The sequence below is a fragment of the Carassius carassius genome, chromosome 20, assembly GCF_963082965.1.
Source record: "Carassius carassius chromosome 20, fCarCar2.1, whole genome shotgun sequence".
In the NCBI taxonomy this organism is placed as follows: Eukaryota; Metazoa; Chordata; class Actinopteri; order Cypriniformes; family Cyprinidae; genus Carassius; species Carassius carassius.
The window spans coordinates 17,607,007-17,623,878 of NC_081774.1; the positions used below are offsets into that span (position 1 = coordinate 17,607,007).

At 38.2% G+C, this 16,872-nt stretch overlaps 1 protein-coding gene across 1 annotated transcript; it reads left to right on the top strand.

Moving 5' to 3' along the window:
- The first annotated feature begins 482 nt into the window (after nucleotides 1-482).
- Nucleotides 483-13,003, top strand: myh7l (myosin heavy chain 7-like). The gene is made up of 39 exons (XM_059501968.1): nucleotides 483-551; nucleotides 649-708; nucleotides 800-1,007; nucleotides 2,546-2,689; nucleotides 2,775-2,931; nucleotides 3,035-3,062; nucleotides 3,445-3,550; nucleotides 3,657-3,749; nucleotides 3,849-3,912; nucleotides 4,008-4,106; nucleotides 4,198-4,301; nucleotides 4,400-4,538; nucleotides 4,634-4,752; nucleotides 4,835-4,984; nucleotides 5,091-5,261; nucleotides 5,351-5,660; nucleotides 5,865-5,944; nucleotides 6,034-6,239; nucleotides 6,333-6,456; nucleotides 6,542-6,678; nucleotides 6,787-7,042; nucleotides 7,140-7,382; nucleotides 7,467-7,643; nucleotides 7,729-7,874; nucleotides 7,962-8,052; nucleotides 8,148-8,537; nucleotides 8,630-8,756; nucleotides 8,844-8,962; nucleotides 9,050-9,246; nucleotides 9,465-9,648; nucleotides 10,321-10,486; nucleotides 10,584-10,708; nucleotides 10,786-11,094; nucleotides 11,182-11,385; nucleotides 11,479-11,775; nucleotides 11,859-11,963; nucleotides 12,042-12,137; nucleotides 12,228-12,362; nucleotides 12,687-13,003. Exons 3-39 carry the CDS (start codon nucleotides 807-809, stop codon nucleotides 12,705-12,707), a joined length of 5,820 nt encoding a protein of 1,939 aa, XP_059357951.1. The 5' UTR covers nucleotides 483-551; nucleotides 649-708; nucleotides 800-806; the 3' UTR covers nucleotides 12,708-13,003.
- Nucleotides 13,004-16,872: the final 3,869 nt, after the last annotated feature.

Genomic DNA, 16,872 nt, shown 5'->3' on the forward strand with positions numbered 1-16,872 from the left:
AGCTTGAATTCTCTGGAGTAAAGCAATCTTAAACTAATGCTGGGCCTGTTCAGGTGACAGGGTAGGGCACAAGAGGGGATGGATAAAAACTACAAGACTAAAGCACTTGGCTTGATTTAACCACAGTATCAGCATAATGGATTCTGAACCTGAGAAAAGGCCAGACCCCCACACCTCCAAAACACAGTGTCCCGGTCTGGACCATAACAAAATTACAGATAAGAGAGGGGCCTAGATAAATAAATGAGTGAGTGATAGGTGAAGGGCCAAAGAATCATTAGAGAACAATTATTCCAGTGACTCACATGAAAGATATTCAGCATTCCTGGCCATCAGCCCGAACTGTCACAATGGTGTACCTCTAAGTGCCAGGGCACCTAAAGATTGGCTTGTTTTAGTGTGTTTGATGTGCTTATGCCAGAAGGGGGGCTCACAGGTCAGCTGTCTTTGGCCTTATAGGGTTAGGGCAATCGAGGTTATAAATCCCATCTCTGCTGTTGTGCTGAATCTCAGCAACCTGTCCATTGGTCCCAGTGGGGCTTTTTTTGTATGTATGTGTTTTCCTAACTATTGTGCTATTGTTGTTAAGTTTCTATGAAAAATGTATCATTACGTATAGTTTATTGGTATATTTTTTCTGTATTTTAGGTGGAATCACAAGCACCTGGAGCCTTCATTAGCGTCTGCTATCTGTCAATAAGCTACTCGGTAATTTATATTAGTCATGCAAGCACTTGTTGCATAACTACAAGTTCTTTTTTTTTATTTTTTTATTTATTTATTTTTTTTACAATTGAAGGTTAACTATGGGTGATGCTGAAATGGCGGTTTTTGGGGCCGCAGCCCCTTACCTGCGAAAGTCTGAAAGGGAGCGTCTAGAGGCGCAAACTAAACTCTTTGACTTAAAGAAGGAATGCTTTGTTCCGGATCCAGTGGAGGAGTTTGTTAAAGCCACCATCACAAGTCGAGAGGGTGACAAAGTCACTGTGGAGACACAAGGAGGGAAGGTCAGTGCAAAAATAACTCAACTTTCAATCTGTTATGAACTTATGAAAAATGACAACACAAAAGTTTCTGAGAAAGTTTGACCACTTAATGGTTGCATTTTTAAGGAGTCTTAAGTTCTCGAATTCTTAAAATAGTCTACATAATGAAAAATGCATTGAACAGATGAACAAAATAGTCAATATTTGCTGAACATTGTACAGTGAAGTAAAACATCATCTAAACCAGATTGAGAAAGACTGAAGTGAGTGTCACGTCCTTCCAGTTCCTTTTACCATTATCATTTGTTCCTTGATATTAGTCATTCTCCTCACCTGTCTGACCCTTGTTATCTGCCCCATTTGATTTGAGCCCGTTCTGTTCTCCTTTGTCCTGGATTAATGTTAATTCAAATGGTCTATGTGTGTTAATGTTCATTAAAAACTCCTTTTCTTCCACTCCTTCTTCGTGCGCTCATTACTACAACCACGACCGCATGACAGAAAACGAGACCCACAAACAGATAAAGATGATTGCTGCTGAGTACCGGCTATTTCGTTTGCGGCAGGACGGTCGGAGTTCTCTGCCCCATCCTCTCTCCTGAGCCCGCTCCTCGAAAGTGCCCTCTAGAGCCCGTTTCACAAAAAGTGCCCTCCAGAGCCCGCTCCTCGAAAGCACCCTCCGGAGTGCCCTCAAGTGCCCGCTCCTCCAGGGTGACTCGAAAGCACCCTCCAGAACCCGCTCCTCGAAAGCACCCTCCAGAGCCCGCTCCTCGAAAGCGCCCTCAAGTGCCTGCTCCTTCAGAGCACCCCCCCCCCCCCCCCCACAAGAACATGTTTTTAGCGGGCCCATATACCTGTGGCTGAGATGGCTAAGGCCATAGAGGAGCTGCCATGGCCTCCTGAGTCTCCTGCTCTGCCATGGCTCCCGGCGCTCCCTGATCTGCCCTGGAGGCTCTCCCTGTCTCCGCCCTGCTCCTGTCCTGCTCCAGCCTCCAGGGCGCATGCCCGGTGATATCTGTTCCATGTGTGTTCCTGTTTAGTTCCTATCTGTCCTTATTTGTTCCTTCCAGTTTCTTTTATCATTATTAGTAAATCACCTGTCTCTTGTTATTAGTCATCCTCCTCACCTGTCTGACCCTTGTTATCTGCCCTATTTGAGTTTGAGCCTGTTCTGTTCTCCTTTGTCCTGGATTAATGTTAATTTAAATGGTCGGTGTTTATTCATTAAAAACTCATTTTCTTCCACTCCTTCTTTGTGCGCTCATTACTGCAACCAAGACCGCATGACAGTAAGCAACACCAACTTTTGCATAATTTTCATATTAATGATTCATTTTTATTAAATATTTAATTCTTATTTTTTGTATTAATTTGACAGCATCTCATGTTATTTGAAATGAAATAAGATCAAATGTTTAGATTTTTTAAAAATACATTTGTTTAATAAAATTTACATTTTCATTCAGTTGAATTTGTTATTGACAATTTCACAGTCCTCCTGCAATTCTGGGGTGTTCGGTTGGAAAACCTGCTTTAAACCTTTTCCTTTGTTTGTACAGACTATCGCTGTCAAAGAGAGTGATGTTCTGCAACAGAATCCCCCCAAATTTGATAAAATTGAAGACATGGCAATGCTGACCTTTCTCCATGAGCCAGCTGTGCTTTATAATCTCAAAGAGCGCTATGCAGCATGGATGATCTATGTGAGTGTACAGGAGTCTCAGCTTCTTCTTTGAAACCAAAGCTTTACCTTTAGATGAAAACTCTACTAACGTTTCTGTTCTACAGACCTACTCAGGGCTGTTCTGTGTCACTGTCAACCCTTACAAATGGCTGCCAGTGTACAACCAGGAGGTGGTTATAGCCTATAGAGGAAAGAAGAGGAGTGAAGCTCCTCCGCACATCTATTCCATCTCTGATAACGCCTACCAGTACATGCTGACAGGTGATACTCTCAAAATAACCAAATCAAAGAAAAATAATAAAATACAAAAATAATAAAATAAACAGTGATAAATAAAACTGTATATTTCTGTTATTCCGTACAGACAGAGAAAACCAGTCTATTCTTATCACGTAAGTGACAAAACATACCAAACATGCAATGCATGCAAAACATTATTAATTTTTGAGTAAATTTACAGAGATTTAGTAGTGTTTTAGCAATGTATTAAAGGGATAGTTTGCTCAAAAATAAAAATAGTGAAATTTACTTATCTACTTGTCAATGAAACCCATATGGTTACTACTTCTACAAAGAGTTCTTGTAGAAAGTCTAGCTGTCTCTTGTCCATACAATGAAAGTGGACCTAAAACTGTTATATTACTAGGCTTTAGTAAGGAAAAGAACAAAAAAATCGGCCTCTACACCCTGCAAATTTAGAACACATTCATTCAGATACGGACATCATGGTCATGTCATACATTTCTCACCATAATACTGTTTTTATGACTTTAGGGGAGAGTCTGGAGCTGGGAAGACTGTGAACACTAAAAGAGTCATTCAGTACTTTGCCAGCATTGCAGCAAGTGGGGGGAAGAAGGACGCATCTGCTCAGAACAAGGTTCTACGTTAATGAAGGGACAAAAATAAATGTGTTGAATAAGCTTTTAATCCAACCTGTTTTATAAATGTTTCACCTTCTTTTGTGATTTGATCTCCTCATCTAGGGGACCCTGGAGGATCAAATCATCCAGGCAAACCCTGCCTTGGAGGCCTTTGGTAATGCTAAGACCATCAGGAATGACAACTCCTCAAGATTTGTAAGAGAATGTATAGTAAATCAAAATAGCTGAGCATAGTAAATTTTATGCAACATTGTGTAAGATGGCTAAACCGGCTCTTCTACATATCTTTTTTAGGGAAAATTTATTCGAATTCACTTTGATACAAGGGGGAAACTGGCATCTGCTGACATTGAAACATGTATGTCTTTGCTCTGTCTTTACAAACAAGTGAAAATGCAAATAATAGATTAATGTGTACTACTTCATAAAACTATGTTCTTTCTATCCGCTTAGATCTCCTGGAGAAGTCCCGTGTGATCTTTCAGTTAAAGGCTGAGAGAGACTATCACATATTCTATCAAATCTTATCCAACAAAAAACCTGAGATCCTTGGTGAGCAAATTATGAAACCTCAGATACTCAAATACAAAACATGAACTTGTAATCTTTTACTTTCTCTCTTCTGCTGAAACTGTATAAACAGAGATGTTACTAGTGACATCAAATCCCTATGACTACACATTCATCTCTCAGGGAGAGACCACAGTTCCTTCCATTGATGATGCTGAAGAGTTAATGGCAACCGATGTGAGTAGCTGGTAAAAAACCATGATGATCTTTGGCCAGATAATAGTAATATGTCATGCTTTAAGGCAGTCAAATACCCAAGTTTTCTACTTTCACAGAGTGCCTTTGATGTACTGGGCTTCACACAAGATGAAAAGAACTCTGTGTACAAGCTAACTGGAGCCATTATGCATTATGGCAACATGAAGTTCAAGCAGAAGCAGCGAGAGGAACAAGCAGAAGCTGATGGGACTGAAGGTAAGGAATGGAAGCTCGCAGGAAAGTCAAATGGCATCACTACTGTGAACAGCTGTATTTCAATAATGCTTTACATAAGGAATCTTGATTTACAGACGCTGACAAATCAGCATATCTGATGGGTCTGAATTCTGCTGACCTCATCAAGGGTCTATGTCATCCAAGGGTCAAAGTTGGAAATGAGTGGGTCACCAAGGGACAAACTGTCCAGCAGGTATTAAAGCACAATTCAAGCTGACAACAATGAGAGAATGAAAAAGCAATCAAACAAAACTGTCATGCACTGATTATTGCAGGTAAACTATGCTGTTGGTGCCTTATCAAAAGCAGTGTATGAGAGAATGTTTCTCTGGATGGTGATGAGAATCAATCAGTCTCTGGAGACAAAGCAGCCTCGCCAATACTTTATTGGAGTGCTGGACATTGCTGGCTTTGAGATCTTTGAAGTGAGAACTGAATGTTTAGCTTAACACACAATTAATTACACTTCAGCATTTCAAGTGTCTATATTTTCAATGCATAAAACTAATACTTTTGCAAATTAATTTACAGTTCAACACCTTTGAGCAACTCTGCATCAACTTTACCAATGAGAAACTGCAACAGTTTTTCAACCATCACATGTTTGTGCTGGAACAAGAAGAGTACAAGAAAGAAGGGATTGAATGGGTGTTCATTGACTTTGGCATGGACTTACAGGCCTGCATTGATCTCATTGAGAAAGTGAGTAGGCAAATTTAAACAACAAGCGTTACAATTAAATTATATATGCGTTTCTTTAACTTCATTTCTCCATATTCCTTTACCCTTAGCCTATGGGCATCATGTCCATCCTTGAAGAGGAGTGCATGTTTCCCAAAGCCAGTGATGCAACATTTAAAGCAAAGCTTTATGACAACCACCTTGGGAAATCAAGCAATTTCCAGAAACCCAGGATAGTGAGAGGGAAGCCAGAGGCTCACTTTGCCTTGGTTCACTATGCTGGTACAGTGGACTACAACATCAACAACTGGCTAGTAAAGAATAAGGACCCCCTCAATGAAACTGTGGTTGGACTGTACCAGAAATCCTCACTGAAGTTGTTGGCTGTTCTATTTGCCAACTATGCAAGCGCGGAGTCAGGTGTGCTTGTTATGTCTTAACAAAAAAGTGAAACTTTAAATTTGAAGTAATGTGAATTAATGTGATGAGTCAAAATCAAGCTATAAAGCAGAAGTGTCCACACTGTGTCAAGGATATTTTGTGGTATTTAAGCTCTATCCTTAAACCTTTATAAATGACTCCCAATTTACAAAAATGCAAACCTTTGATTTATATTTTGTCCAGCCATGGCTGACAGTGCAAGTGGGAAAAAAGAAAAGAAGAAGAAAGGGTCATCCTTCCAGACAGTGTCTGCACTTCACAGGGTGTGTCAAAGCCTGCCAATATCTAAAATCTCTAAAACTATTTGGTATGTCCTAGTCAAATGTGCTAATACACACGTGTTTCCTTACAGGAGAATCTCAACAAGCTAATGACAAACCTGAGATCAACTCATCCTCACTTTGTAAGGTGCATCATCCCCAATGAGACAAAGACCCCTGGGGCGATGGAGAACCCTTTGGTCATGCATCAACTTCGCTGTAACGGTGTACTAGAGGGCATCAGGATTTGCAGAAAAGGATTTCCCAACAGAATCCTGTATGGAGACTTCAAACAAAGGTACCAAGAAAACAAGTGAAGAAGAAAATGACTAGACGTTACTGCAAAACCTGCTTGTTTTATTTTTAAATACTACTTTCTGTGATTCTACAGATATCGGATATTAAACCCTGCAGCTATCCCTGAGGGACAGTTCATAGACAGCAAGAAAGGAGCAGAGAAACTGTTGAGTTCTCTTGAGATAGACCACCAGCAGTACAGGTTTGGACACACTAAGGTAAGTCTTGGCCACCTTCTGGGAATGTGATAAAATGCTGTGAAAGAACAACAGGTTGTGAATTTAACGTCCATTATTATTCCAGGTATTTTTTAAGGCTGGTCTTTTAGGCCAGCTTGAGGAGATGAGAGATGAGCGTCTATCAAAAATAATCACTGGAATTCAAGCTAGATCTCGAGGTCTTCTTTCAAGGGTTGAATACCAAAAGATGGTAGAACGCAGGTAACAACTATCCCATACATTATATTACTTTATACTTAACCTGGCATTGTGGGTTTATATGTGATGTTTGATTGTATTTTTTATGCATTCTCCACAAATAAAAAAAAGGGATGCCTTGCTTGTGATTCAGTGGAATGTACGTGCATTCATGAGTGTCAAGAATTGGCCCTGGATGAAACTCTTCTTTAAAATTAAACCATTACTGAGATCCGCTGAAGCAGAAAAGGAAATGGCCAATATGAAAGAGGAGTTCTTGAAGCTTAAGGAAGCCTATGCAAAGTCTGAGGCTCGTAGAAAAGAACTAGAGGAAAAAATGGTTACTCTTCTTCAAGAAAAGAATGACCTCCAACTTCAAGTTCAGGCGGTATGCTTGTAAAACTTCATTCATAAAATAAAAGATAAAAAGTTAATATGCATCCTTTTTTTCGCATGAATCTTTTGTATCTTTTCAATGCAAACAGGAACAAGACAATCTCTGTGATGCTGAAGAGAGGTGTGAAGGTCTGATCAAAAACAAGATCCAGCTTGAGGCAAAAACCAAAGAGCTCACAGAGCGACTTGAGGATGAAGAGGAGATGAACGCAGAGCTGACAGCTAAGAAGAGAAAGCTGGAGGATGAGTGCTCAGAGCTAAAGAAAGATATTGATGATCTGGAGCTGACTCTGGCTAAAGTGGAGAAAGAGAAGCATGCTACTGAGAACAAGGTTTAATACAAACTGCAATTAACTGTGAAAAGGAAAGTCTATCTCTCATAAAACGTTTAACTAATATTAGCTTTATAAACACAGGTAAAGAACCTGACAGAGGAAATGGCAGCTTTAGATGATATAATTGCCAAGCTAACAAAAGAGAAAAAAGCCTTGCAAGAAGCTCATCAGCAGACACTGGATGACCTGCAAAGTGAGGAGGACAAAGTCAACACCCTCACCAAAGCCAAAGTAAAGCTAGAGCAACAAGTGGATGATGTAAGTAATTATTATTAAGTAAAATTTTGTTGTTGTTGGAGCACATTTGTTGCAGCAGATTAAGCTTTTTGGTTAAATCTGTTAGCTTGAGGGATCTCTAGAGCAAGAAAAGAAAATTCGAATGGATCTAGAAAGAGCCAAGAGGAAGCTTGAAGGGGACTTGAAGTTAACCCAGGAGAGCTTAATGGACCTCGAAAATGACAAACAGCAGCTGGAAGAACGACTAAAGAAGTAAGACCAACTGCTTTATTAGCACATTACTGTTGTTTTAGATGTTTGAATATGCTAATGATATAAAGGTCATAATTTCATTTTCAGAAAAGACTTTGAAATCAGTCAGCTCAACAGTAAAATTGACGATGAGCAAAACATAATTATACAACTACAAAAGAAACTCAAGGAGCTGCAGGTATTTTATCTGATCATCCTTAATGATCTCTTCTGATTATCAGTGCACTGTTCATTTTGGAATGGAAAAAAAACTCAACTTCTGGTTTGTGCTAGGCTCGAGTTGAGGAGCTAGAAGAAGAGCTTGAGGCAGAAAGAGCTGCTAGAGCCAAGGTGGAGAAACAAAGAGCAGATTTAGCCAGAGAGCTGGAGGAGATCAGTGAGAGACTGGAGGAGGCTGGAGGAGCTACAGCTGCTCAGATTGAGATGAACAAGAAAAGAGAGGCAGAGTTTCAGAAAGTTCGGAGAGACCTTGAAGAGGCCACTCTACAACACGAGGCCACTGCCGCCGCACTGAGGAAGAAACAAGCTGACAGCGTGGCTGAACTTGGAGAGCAGATAGACAATTTGCAGAGAGTCAAGCAAAAGCTTGAAAAGGAAAAAAGTGAACTCAGGCTGGAGCTGGATGATGTGGTCTCCAGCATGGAGCAAATTGTCAAGTCCAAGGTGAAAAAGGTTTATCTTCATGAAAAAAAAACAAATTAAAAAAAAAAAACAAATCCTGTGTTAAGTCTATATTAATGCATTTTTTTAAATAGACCAACATGGAGAAAGTTAATAGAACTCTGGAAGATCAAATGAATGAACTCCGAAACCAGTGTGAGGAAAATCAAAGGTGTATCAATGAATTTACAACCCAGAAGGCAAAACTTCAGGCAGAAAATGGTAAATCAACAATTTTGTCATAACTATAAAATGGTATATTGTATGATAACAACAATTTTTTTTTGCCCAATCTGTTCAATACATTAGATGAATATGCAAGACAGTTAGAAGAAAAGGAATCATTAATCTCTCAGCTGACAAGGGGTAAGAACTCCTTTAGTCAACAATTGGAGGACCTAAAAAGGCAGTTAGATGAGGAAAATAAGGTAACCTACTTGTCCACTTCTCCTATATTTCTACTACTTATCATTTGTAATCTAATAAAACAAAGTAACCAAACATATCTTTCCCAGGCGAAGAATGCTCTAGCCCATGCACTGCAGTCAGCTCGTCATGACACAGATCTGCTCAGAGAGCAGTATGAAGAGGAGCAGGAGGCCAAGGCAGAGCTACAGAGAAGCATGTCGAAAGCCAACACTGAGGTGGCTCAGTGGAGAACCAAGTATGAAACTGATGCCATACAGAGAACGGAAGAACTGGAGGAAGCCAAGTAAGATGTGAAACCATTATATCTCTGTGGACATTAATGTACTGGATATTGGGACCCACACAAAAAGACCCAGCATTGTATGCCCCATAATTCTGATTCCTGTGTCGATCTATAAATCTTCTGCTTCCTTTGTCGATCTATATATATTTTCTGCCAGGTATTTGTGAACTTCAAGTTCTACTTTTCAAAAGTCTTTTCTTTTAATTACTTCCATGCAGGAAGAAGCTAGCTCAGCGTTTGCAGGAGGCTGAGGAGGCTGTGGAGGCAGTAAATGCTAAATGCTCTTCCCTTGAAAAGACTAAACACAGACTTCAGAATGAAATTGAAGATTTGATGGTGGACGTGGAGAGAGCCAACTCTGCTGCTGCAGCTTTAGACAAGAAACAAAGAAACTTTGACAAGGTAGTATTTAAACGAGACTAAGACAACATTTATGCAAGACTGATAATTGTATGAATTCATCCAATTAGAGATTTATAAATATATAACATTTATGAATATATACCAGTCAAAAGTTACTTACTCTATATATATATATATATATATATATATATATATATATATATTCACAGTGATTTTGTAAAGTAAGACATGTTCCTGGATCAACATATTTTGATGATACTAGATCAATATTATTGTCCAAAAATATAGACTTTGCCCAATCCCAATCCCTACCCCTAAACCTTACCCTACCCATAATTTATTCCTAAAATCAGTGGGAAATGATAGCTGATTAACAAGGGTGAAGAAGCAACTAACCCTGATTGTAAGCCATAAACAGAAAAATCCTGAAATGTTATATCTCAATTCTGATTGGTTAATTGGAATGTTTATGCAGGAACATGTTGTACTTGGTGAAATCACGCTCTCCATATATATATACATATATATATATATATATATATATATATATATATATATATTTTTTTTTTTTACACATTTTAGATTAATAGTAAAATTGTCAGAATTATAAAACAAAACAACTGGATGTATAATTAACTTTTATTTAAGATAAAAAATTTAAAAAAAAAAAAATTATTATAAAAAAGTAATTTAACAAAATTTTCTTTTTAGGTCTTATCTGAATGGAAGCAGAAATATGAGGAGTCTCAGTGTGAACTGGAGAGCTCTCAGAAGGAAGCCAGATCTTTGAGCACAGAACTGTTCAAGCTGAAGAACTCCTATGAGGAATCTCTGGATCACCTGGAGACCATGAAGCGAGAGAACAAGATTCTGCAAGGTTTCTTCATTGCTGTTTTGCATACTTGGACAAAATTACAATTATGTATGATAATGGAATGATAATGTCGAAATGGTAATGCTATTTTTTCTTATAGAGGAGATCTCTGACCTGGCTGAACAGCTTGGTGAGAGTGGGAAGACAATCCATGAGTTGGAGAAGGTTCGTAAGCAGCTGGAACAAGAAAAGGCTGAGATACAAGCTGCTCTGGAAGAGGCTGAGGTACGGGTGTAGCCACAAAAATTGAGATGAAAATAAGTGCAATAATAACACGAGGAAGCTTATTCTGTTTATTACAGGGCTCTCTGGAGCATGAGGAGGGTAAAATCCTTAGGACCCAGCTAGAATTTAACCAAATAAAGATCGACATTGAGCGCAAACTGTCTGAGAAAGATGAAGAAATGGAGCAATCTAAGAGAAACCTACAGAGGACCATAGACACCTTGCAAAGTGCTTTGGAGTCTGAAACACGTAGCAGGAATGAAGCTCTCAGGATAAAGAAGAAGATGGAAGGAGATCTAAATGAAATGGAAATCCAGTTGAGCCAGGCTAACAGACAGGCAGCCGAGGCTCAAAAACAACTCAAGTCTGTTCAGGCCCATCTAAAGGTAAAACAAATGTGTTACTATTACATAATTCACTTCTTTTATATACATATATAAAACCTTGACTTCCCTTAATGAAAAATTTTGTAGGACTCCCAGCTTCAGCTGGATGACTCTCTTCGGGCCAATGATGATCTGAAGGAGAACATTGCCATTGTAGAGAGACGTAATACCTTGCTTCAGGCTGAACTGGAGGAGCTTAGGGCTGTTCTGGAACAAACAGATCGTGGACGCAAACTTTCTGAGCAAGAGCTGCTGGATGTCACTGAGAGAGTACAGCTTTTGCATTCTCAGGTAAATCGTGAAAAGTCTTTATGAATGTTTGTTGTAAGGTTATATTATAAATGGTCCCTGTAACACAAACATACAAAATTTAAAATTTTATAGAACACCAGTCTCATAAACCAGAAAAAGAAACTGGAGACTGACATAACCCAGCTTCAGAGTGAGGTGGAAGAGGCAGTGCAAGAATGCAGGAATGCAGAGGAAAAGGCTAAGAAAGCCATAACTGATGCGGCCATGATGGCTGAGGAGTTGAAGAAGGAGCAGGACACAAGTGCTCACCTGGAGCGCATGAAGAAGAACATGGAGCAGACCATTAAGGACCTACAGCACCGCCTGGATGAAGCAGAACAAATTGCTATGAAAGGAGGAAAGAAACAAGTCCAGAAACTCGAGGCTAGGGTGAGTTCACAGTCCACTTCTTGCTCATTTAAGACAAAATAAATAAAGCCATGTCTAATGCACTCCTACTGTATTACTCCTAGGTCAGAGAGCTGGAATGTGAAGTTGAAGCTGAACAGAAGAAAAGCAGTGAATCTATTAAGGGAATCCGTAAATATGAACGGCGCATCAAAGAACTTACATATCAGGTGGTATACGATTTAAGACTACGTGAGAAAATGTTTAATAAACGTACGCCAGATTAATCTTTAGTTGTATGAACCTAGACTGAAGAGGACCGTAAAAACGTAGCCCGTCTTCAGGATTTGGTTGATAAGCTGCAAACGAAAGTCAAAGCTTACAAAAAAGCTGCAGAGGAAGCTGTAAGTGATGGTGAAATTCAGAGATTGGTGTGGATGGTATTGTCTAAAGTGTATGGGTGCCTTATGTGTCATGTTAACCTCCTCTAATAGGAAGAACAGGCAAACATTCACCTTGGCAAATTCCGTAAGCTGCAGCATGAACTAGATGAAGCAGAGGAAAGGGCTGATGTTGCTGAATCTCAAGTGAACAAACTACGTGCCAAAAGTCGTGATGTGGGGCCAAAGGTATATTGCACACAATTAATTAATCATTAATTAAAATGTTAAAAAGCTAAAAGTTGCTTGATTTCAGTTTGCATTGGACATATCCGACTCTTTTTATAGCCAATATGTCAGACAGGCACCTTGATTTCCTATTGCTAGTCAGTGGTAGGCATTTATTACAGGGAGGGGCAGTCTAATTCTAGATAGCATCTGACTGGGCACAAATATTTTACCTGCAGGCTCACAAGTCATATTTGGTTTATTAAAAGAAAATTCAGTATTTCATAATACCTTCCCTATTAACTAATGCCTACTGTTTCCTTTGTAAACATTTTTCTCTCACAGAAAGGGTTTGATGAAGAATGAAGTCCTGGAAATCCTCTGAAATCGCCTTTCCTTTGCCTTTCTCTACACTATTGTGTTCCCTCACTTTCATAAGATCAAAACATTAGACTGTCTGATGGAGAGCATTTAAGCTCGAAACGTCACCTGTGTTGAGAATATAATTAAATATATCTCTGGAGCTGTGGTGTGCCTACTTTGTTTTGTTCTTATTTTTGTGTGGTAGCACCCACATTGAGCTTTTTTCACCTAATTGATCTGTACTCTTGGACTGTTTTTTGCTTCCCACACTTTCATGAAATAAAGTCACTCTGCATCTAGTCTGTTGTTGTGTGTGTGTGTGTATATGGAGATTACTGTGCTACTTTTATTTGTTCCAAGTTGCCACATCATACAGTCATGGTCAGAATTGTTGGTACCCTTGGTAAGGGCTGTGAAAATAAATCTGCAACATTTATCCATTTGATCTGTCATTTGCAAAAATTACAAAAATCTAACCTTTCATTGGAGAATGAAAATTTTAAAATGGGGAGAATCTCATTATGAAATGTATTTCTCTAATATACATTGGCCATAATTAATGGTACCCTTTTGTTCAACACTTTTCTTTTACGTGTTTTTGCCAAGATAACAGCTCTTGAGTCTTCACAATGCCTGACGTGTTTGGAGAACATCTGACAAGAGACCATTCCATCATCCAGAATCTCTCCAGACCCTTCAGATTCACAGCTCCATGTTGATGCAGCTTCTCTCATTTCACCACACTCATTTTCTAAAGAAGACTAGAATGGCCCTGGCAGAATATTTGTTTTGTGCGCAGTGATTCATTTTTGTTTTGAATTTGCTGTTTGTTTTTGGAACATTGTCATGTTGTAAGATCCAACCTTGGCCCATTATAAGATTTCTAGCATTGACAGTCAAATGATATCGCTGTCGACCGGCTTACGTCACATCCTAGTACACACGGTCGGTGCGAATGCAACCCTTTAAATTGTACCGAGTAATAGTTAGCGCAAAATCGTCCCAATACTTTAGTACTGTACATTTATTTCTGGAACTAAAGTGGTGCGAAAGGGCCTAAACTCTCCTCCATTTGCATTAAGACAATATAGAATCAGGTCCTCTTCCAGACAGATTTATTTTCTCAAAGATTTTCTTTTGATTGAAAATTTTTCATTATTGCCCTGAATGTGTAAATGGGGATTTTCAATGCTTTAGCTTTTTTCTTACAGCCACTTTCTAATTTCTGAAGCTAAACTATCTTTCTCTTAACTATATTCTTTGTTTTTTTTTCATTGAGATGAATTATTAAGGGATTTGTCCTTCATATAACCTCATATTTATTGAATAATTGAATATTTATTCTCCTGAGAAATAGAAAGGTCATGGCTGGATAATTTCATGCTGCTAGTCACCCCGGTGTGCTAAAAAAGGTAAATATAAAAGAAAATATACTTTATATTGTTAGTTTACTCTAGAATTTCTAAGGGTAACAATAATTCGATTTTGTTAAATCTTTTTTTTTTTGTAAGGATCAAATGGAAAAACAATGCAGATTTATTTTTACAGCCTTTTTTGATGCTATTTACCAAGGGTACCAACAATTCTGACCAGGACTGTAATGGTAGAATCCAAGCTATGTGCTCTTTTGGAAATTTTATTTCATGTATATTAAGTAACATTACATACATTTACTGTATTATAAATTTGACCACACATTATACAAAAAAATCTAACATTTGTATCCCTGAGATTTATTTTATTAAAAATGTTATAGGTTATATTTATCAAAAGGTACACAGTGATCCTTCAGTGTATATGGGAGTTTCTCAAGCTCATTTGTAGCTGTGCCTCAAACATATAGCACTTTAAACTCTAATACTAAATATGAGCATGATGAGCTCAATGCACTGAGCATAACTTGACTGCATAAGCTACATTACAGTAGGGATTGAAGGCTTTAAGTGTCTGACAGGGAAGCGCTACAGTATATGTATAAAATGGAAAGAGATACAACAAAGCCTTTGGTTCTCAAAATAGATTGGACAGAAAGGGGAAAGCAATGAACAACTCTGAAGCACTTATGCATATAACCACAGACAGCTGCACTGATACATCAGTGTGCCAGACCATCTTTATACTTAGATGCATTTCATGTATAGATATTACAAAAATGTGCAGACAAAAAAGAGAAGCTACCAAGGGCTATCATTCTATAAAACACAAAAAGCTAAAGAAAAATTACTACTTATATAATGTAAAATGATAGTTTTATACATATCAGTATCAGTTTATTTTTCCAGTTCCAGGTATTTTTAAAATAATCTTTTATTAACTCACCTCACAGGCCTGTGCTTGTCCTCTGCCTTGCTGGGTATAACATGTGCTCACAGGGGTCCTTTTTTATTCTCTTTTTTTGATCACACCTGTCATGGCTGTAATATTCACACTTGCACTCACAAATCTTCTAAGTTGTCAAAAAGAGTCTCATTGGATTTTATTTTGGACATATTAAATACAGAAGTTGGATATGTATTTTGAATTCTTGATAACATGGTCAATTATGTCACATTAAATTATAAAATTGGCAACAGTACAGTTTGGGGGTATCTATATGTAATCCCATGACAAGTGTTATTAAGCAACCAGCTATGATAGTTACACATTCATGGATAGCAGTGATTTCATTTAATGACCAGTGAGAACAAAATTAATTTTAAAGAGTCAGGATGATATTCCTAATGTTAAGTGCTGCTCTGCTTTCAGAAAACAAGAGAGGTCATTGTTATCTTTTCTGACTCTTCAACAATGGCTTGGCATTTTGTCAATTCCTTTAGCACTTTGACGCCAGTCATAGTTTAAAAGATGTCACTGGGTGACAGAATATCACTTGTCGTATCACTTATCATATGCAGTTAACTCCTGTTTATCTGTTGACCCTTTCTGTATAGTAACTGTCAAGGGAACTCACCTTCAGTTATGTCTGCCAGTTTTATGTATCGAATCATATTCAGTCGTATTCAAATACTCTACAAATGGAAAAACAGTTATAGAAAAAAATTATTATTATCCATTTTGATGACAGTAACTTGACAATATTATTATAACTATGTACTTTTGTACTTACCTTTAAACACCATTTCAATGTTTCTGATCTGCATTTATTTGTACTATATGAACAGAATGTCTACCCATGAGGCCTATGGATTAGTGCCCCTTTCATCACTCCCAGTTCCAACAAATTCCAAGGACATCGGCATGGAAATACCAACATGTGTAACCTCAAACAAAGAATTAACATGAGTGCAGGACTCTATACCATTACAAGAATTTTAGCATACTATAAAATATTGCTGGGTCTCTGTGTAGACCTGTCACTTGGTTTTATTTATGAGGAAAGACACCTATAATGGCTAGGTGATGGGCTATAGTTGATCCCAGGCAGAGACATAAAGTAAAGTCCAAAGGCTCACAGTATGATGTGGTTTCACTCCTTAGTCAGTGAAATCCACTTTGCAGGAATTTCACAGGGTTATCTTTGTCAACAGCATTGGTTGTTGTGGGAGACACTTGCTGAAAATGAATGATAATGAAGGATGGCACAGCAATAACCTCAGTCTACAGTTCGTTTTTATTGTACTACCATTATCTTTTTTTTTTTTTTTTTTTTTTTTACAGAATTTGAGATATGACATCTGTGAAAGACCACTGTGTGTGCTGTTCGACACTTGTTTCCTGGATAATCTCGCAGACTAAGATGCTTAATATAGATGCAGACTCAGAGGGCATCTGACATTGTTGTTTGCATCTGCAAAGATTGACGAAAAACACAATGTCACATATTAACCCCCCTTAAGCTCTCTGGGTAATTGAGAGCCCACATGGCATGCAAATCAAATGTATCACTTTACTGAAATCTGATACCTTCTCCTGAGTATTCTAAACAATGTTGGATGACAAATATAGAATTCCATCTAAAGTTTGTTAAGACATCCAGCATTTGAATCCCTTTGTTGCCTGTTAAACCCTCATGTGGCACTAAAGTAATGCAGTGACAAGAACATACAAATGGAATTTTCTATAAATATCTTGCTCCTTTGTTCCACGTTTTGGAGTAATATTCACCTCAGATGCCTATTCTTCAACGTACAATTTCGTCTGGCTTTAATCATTCACATTTCATTCAAGT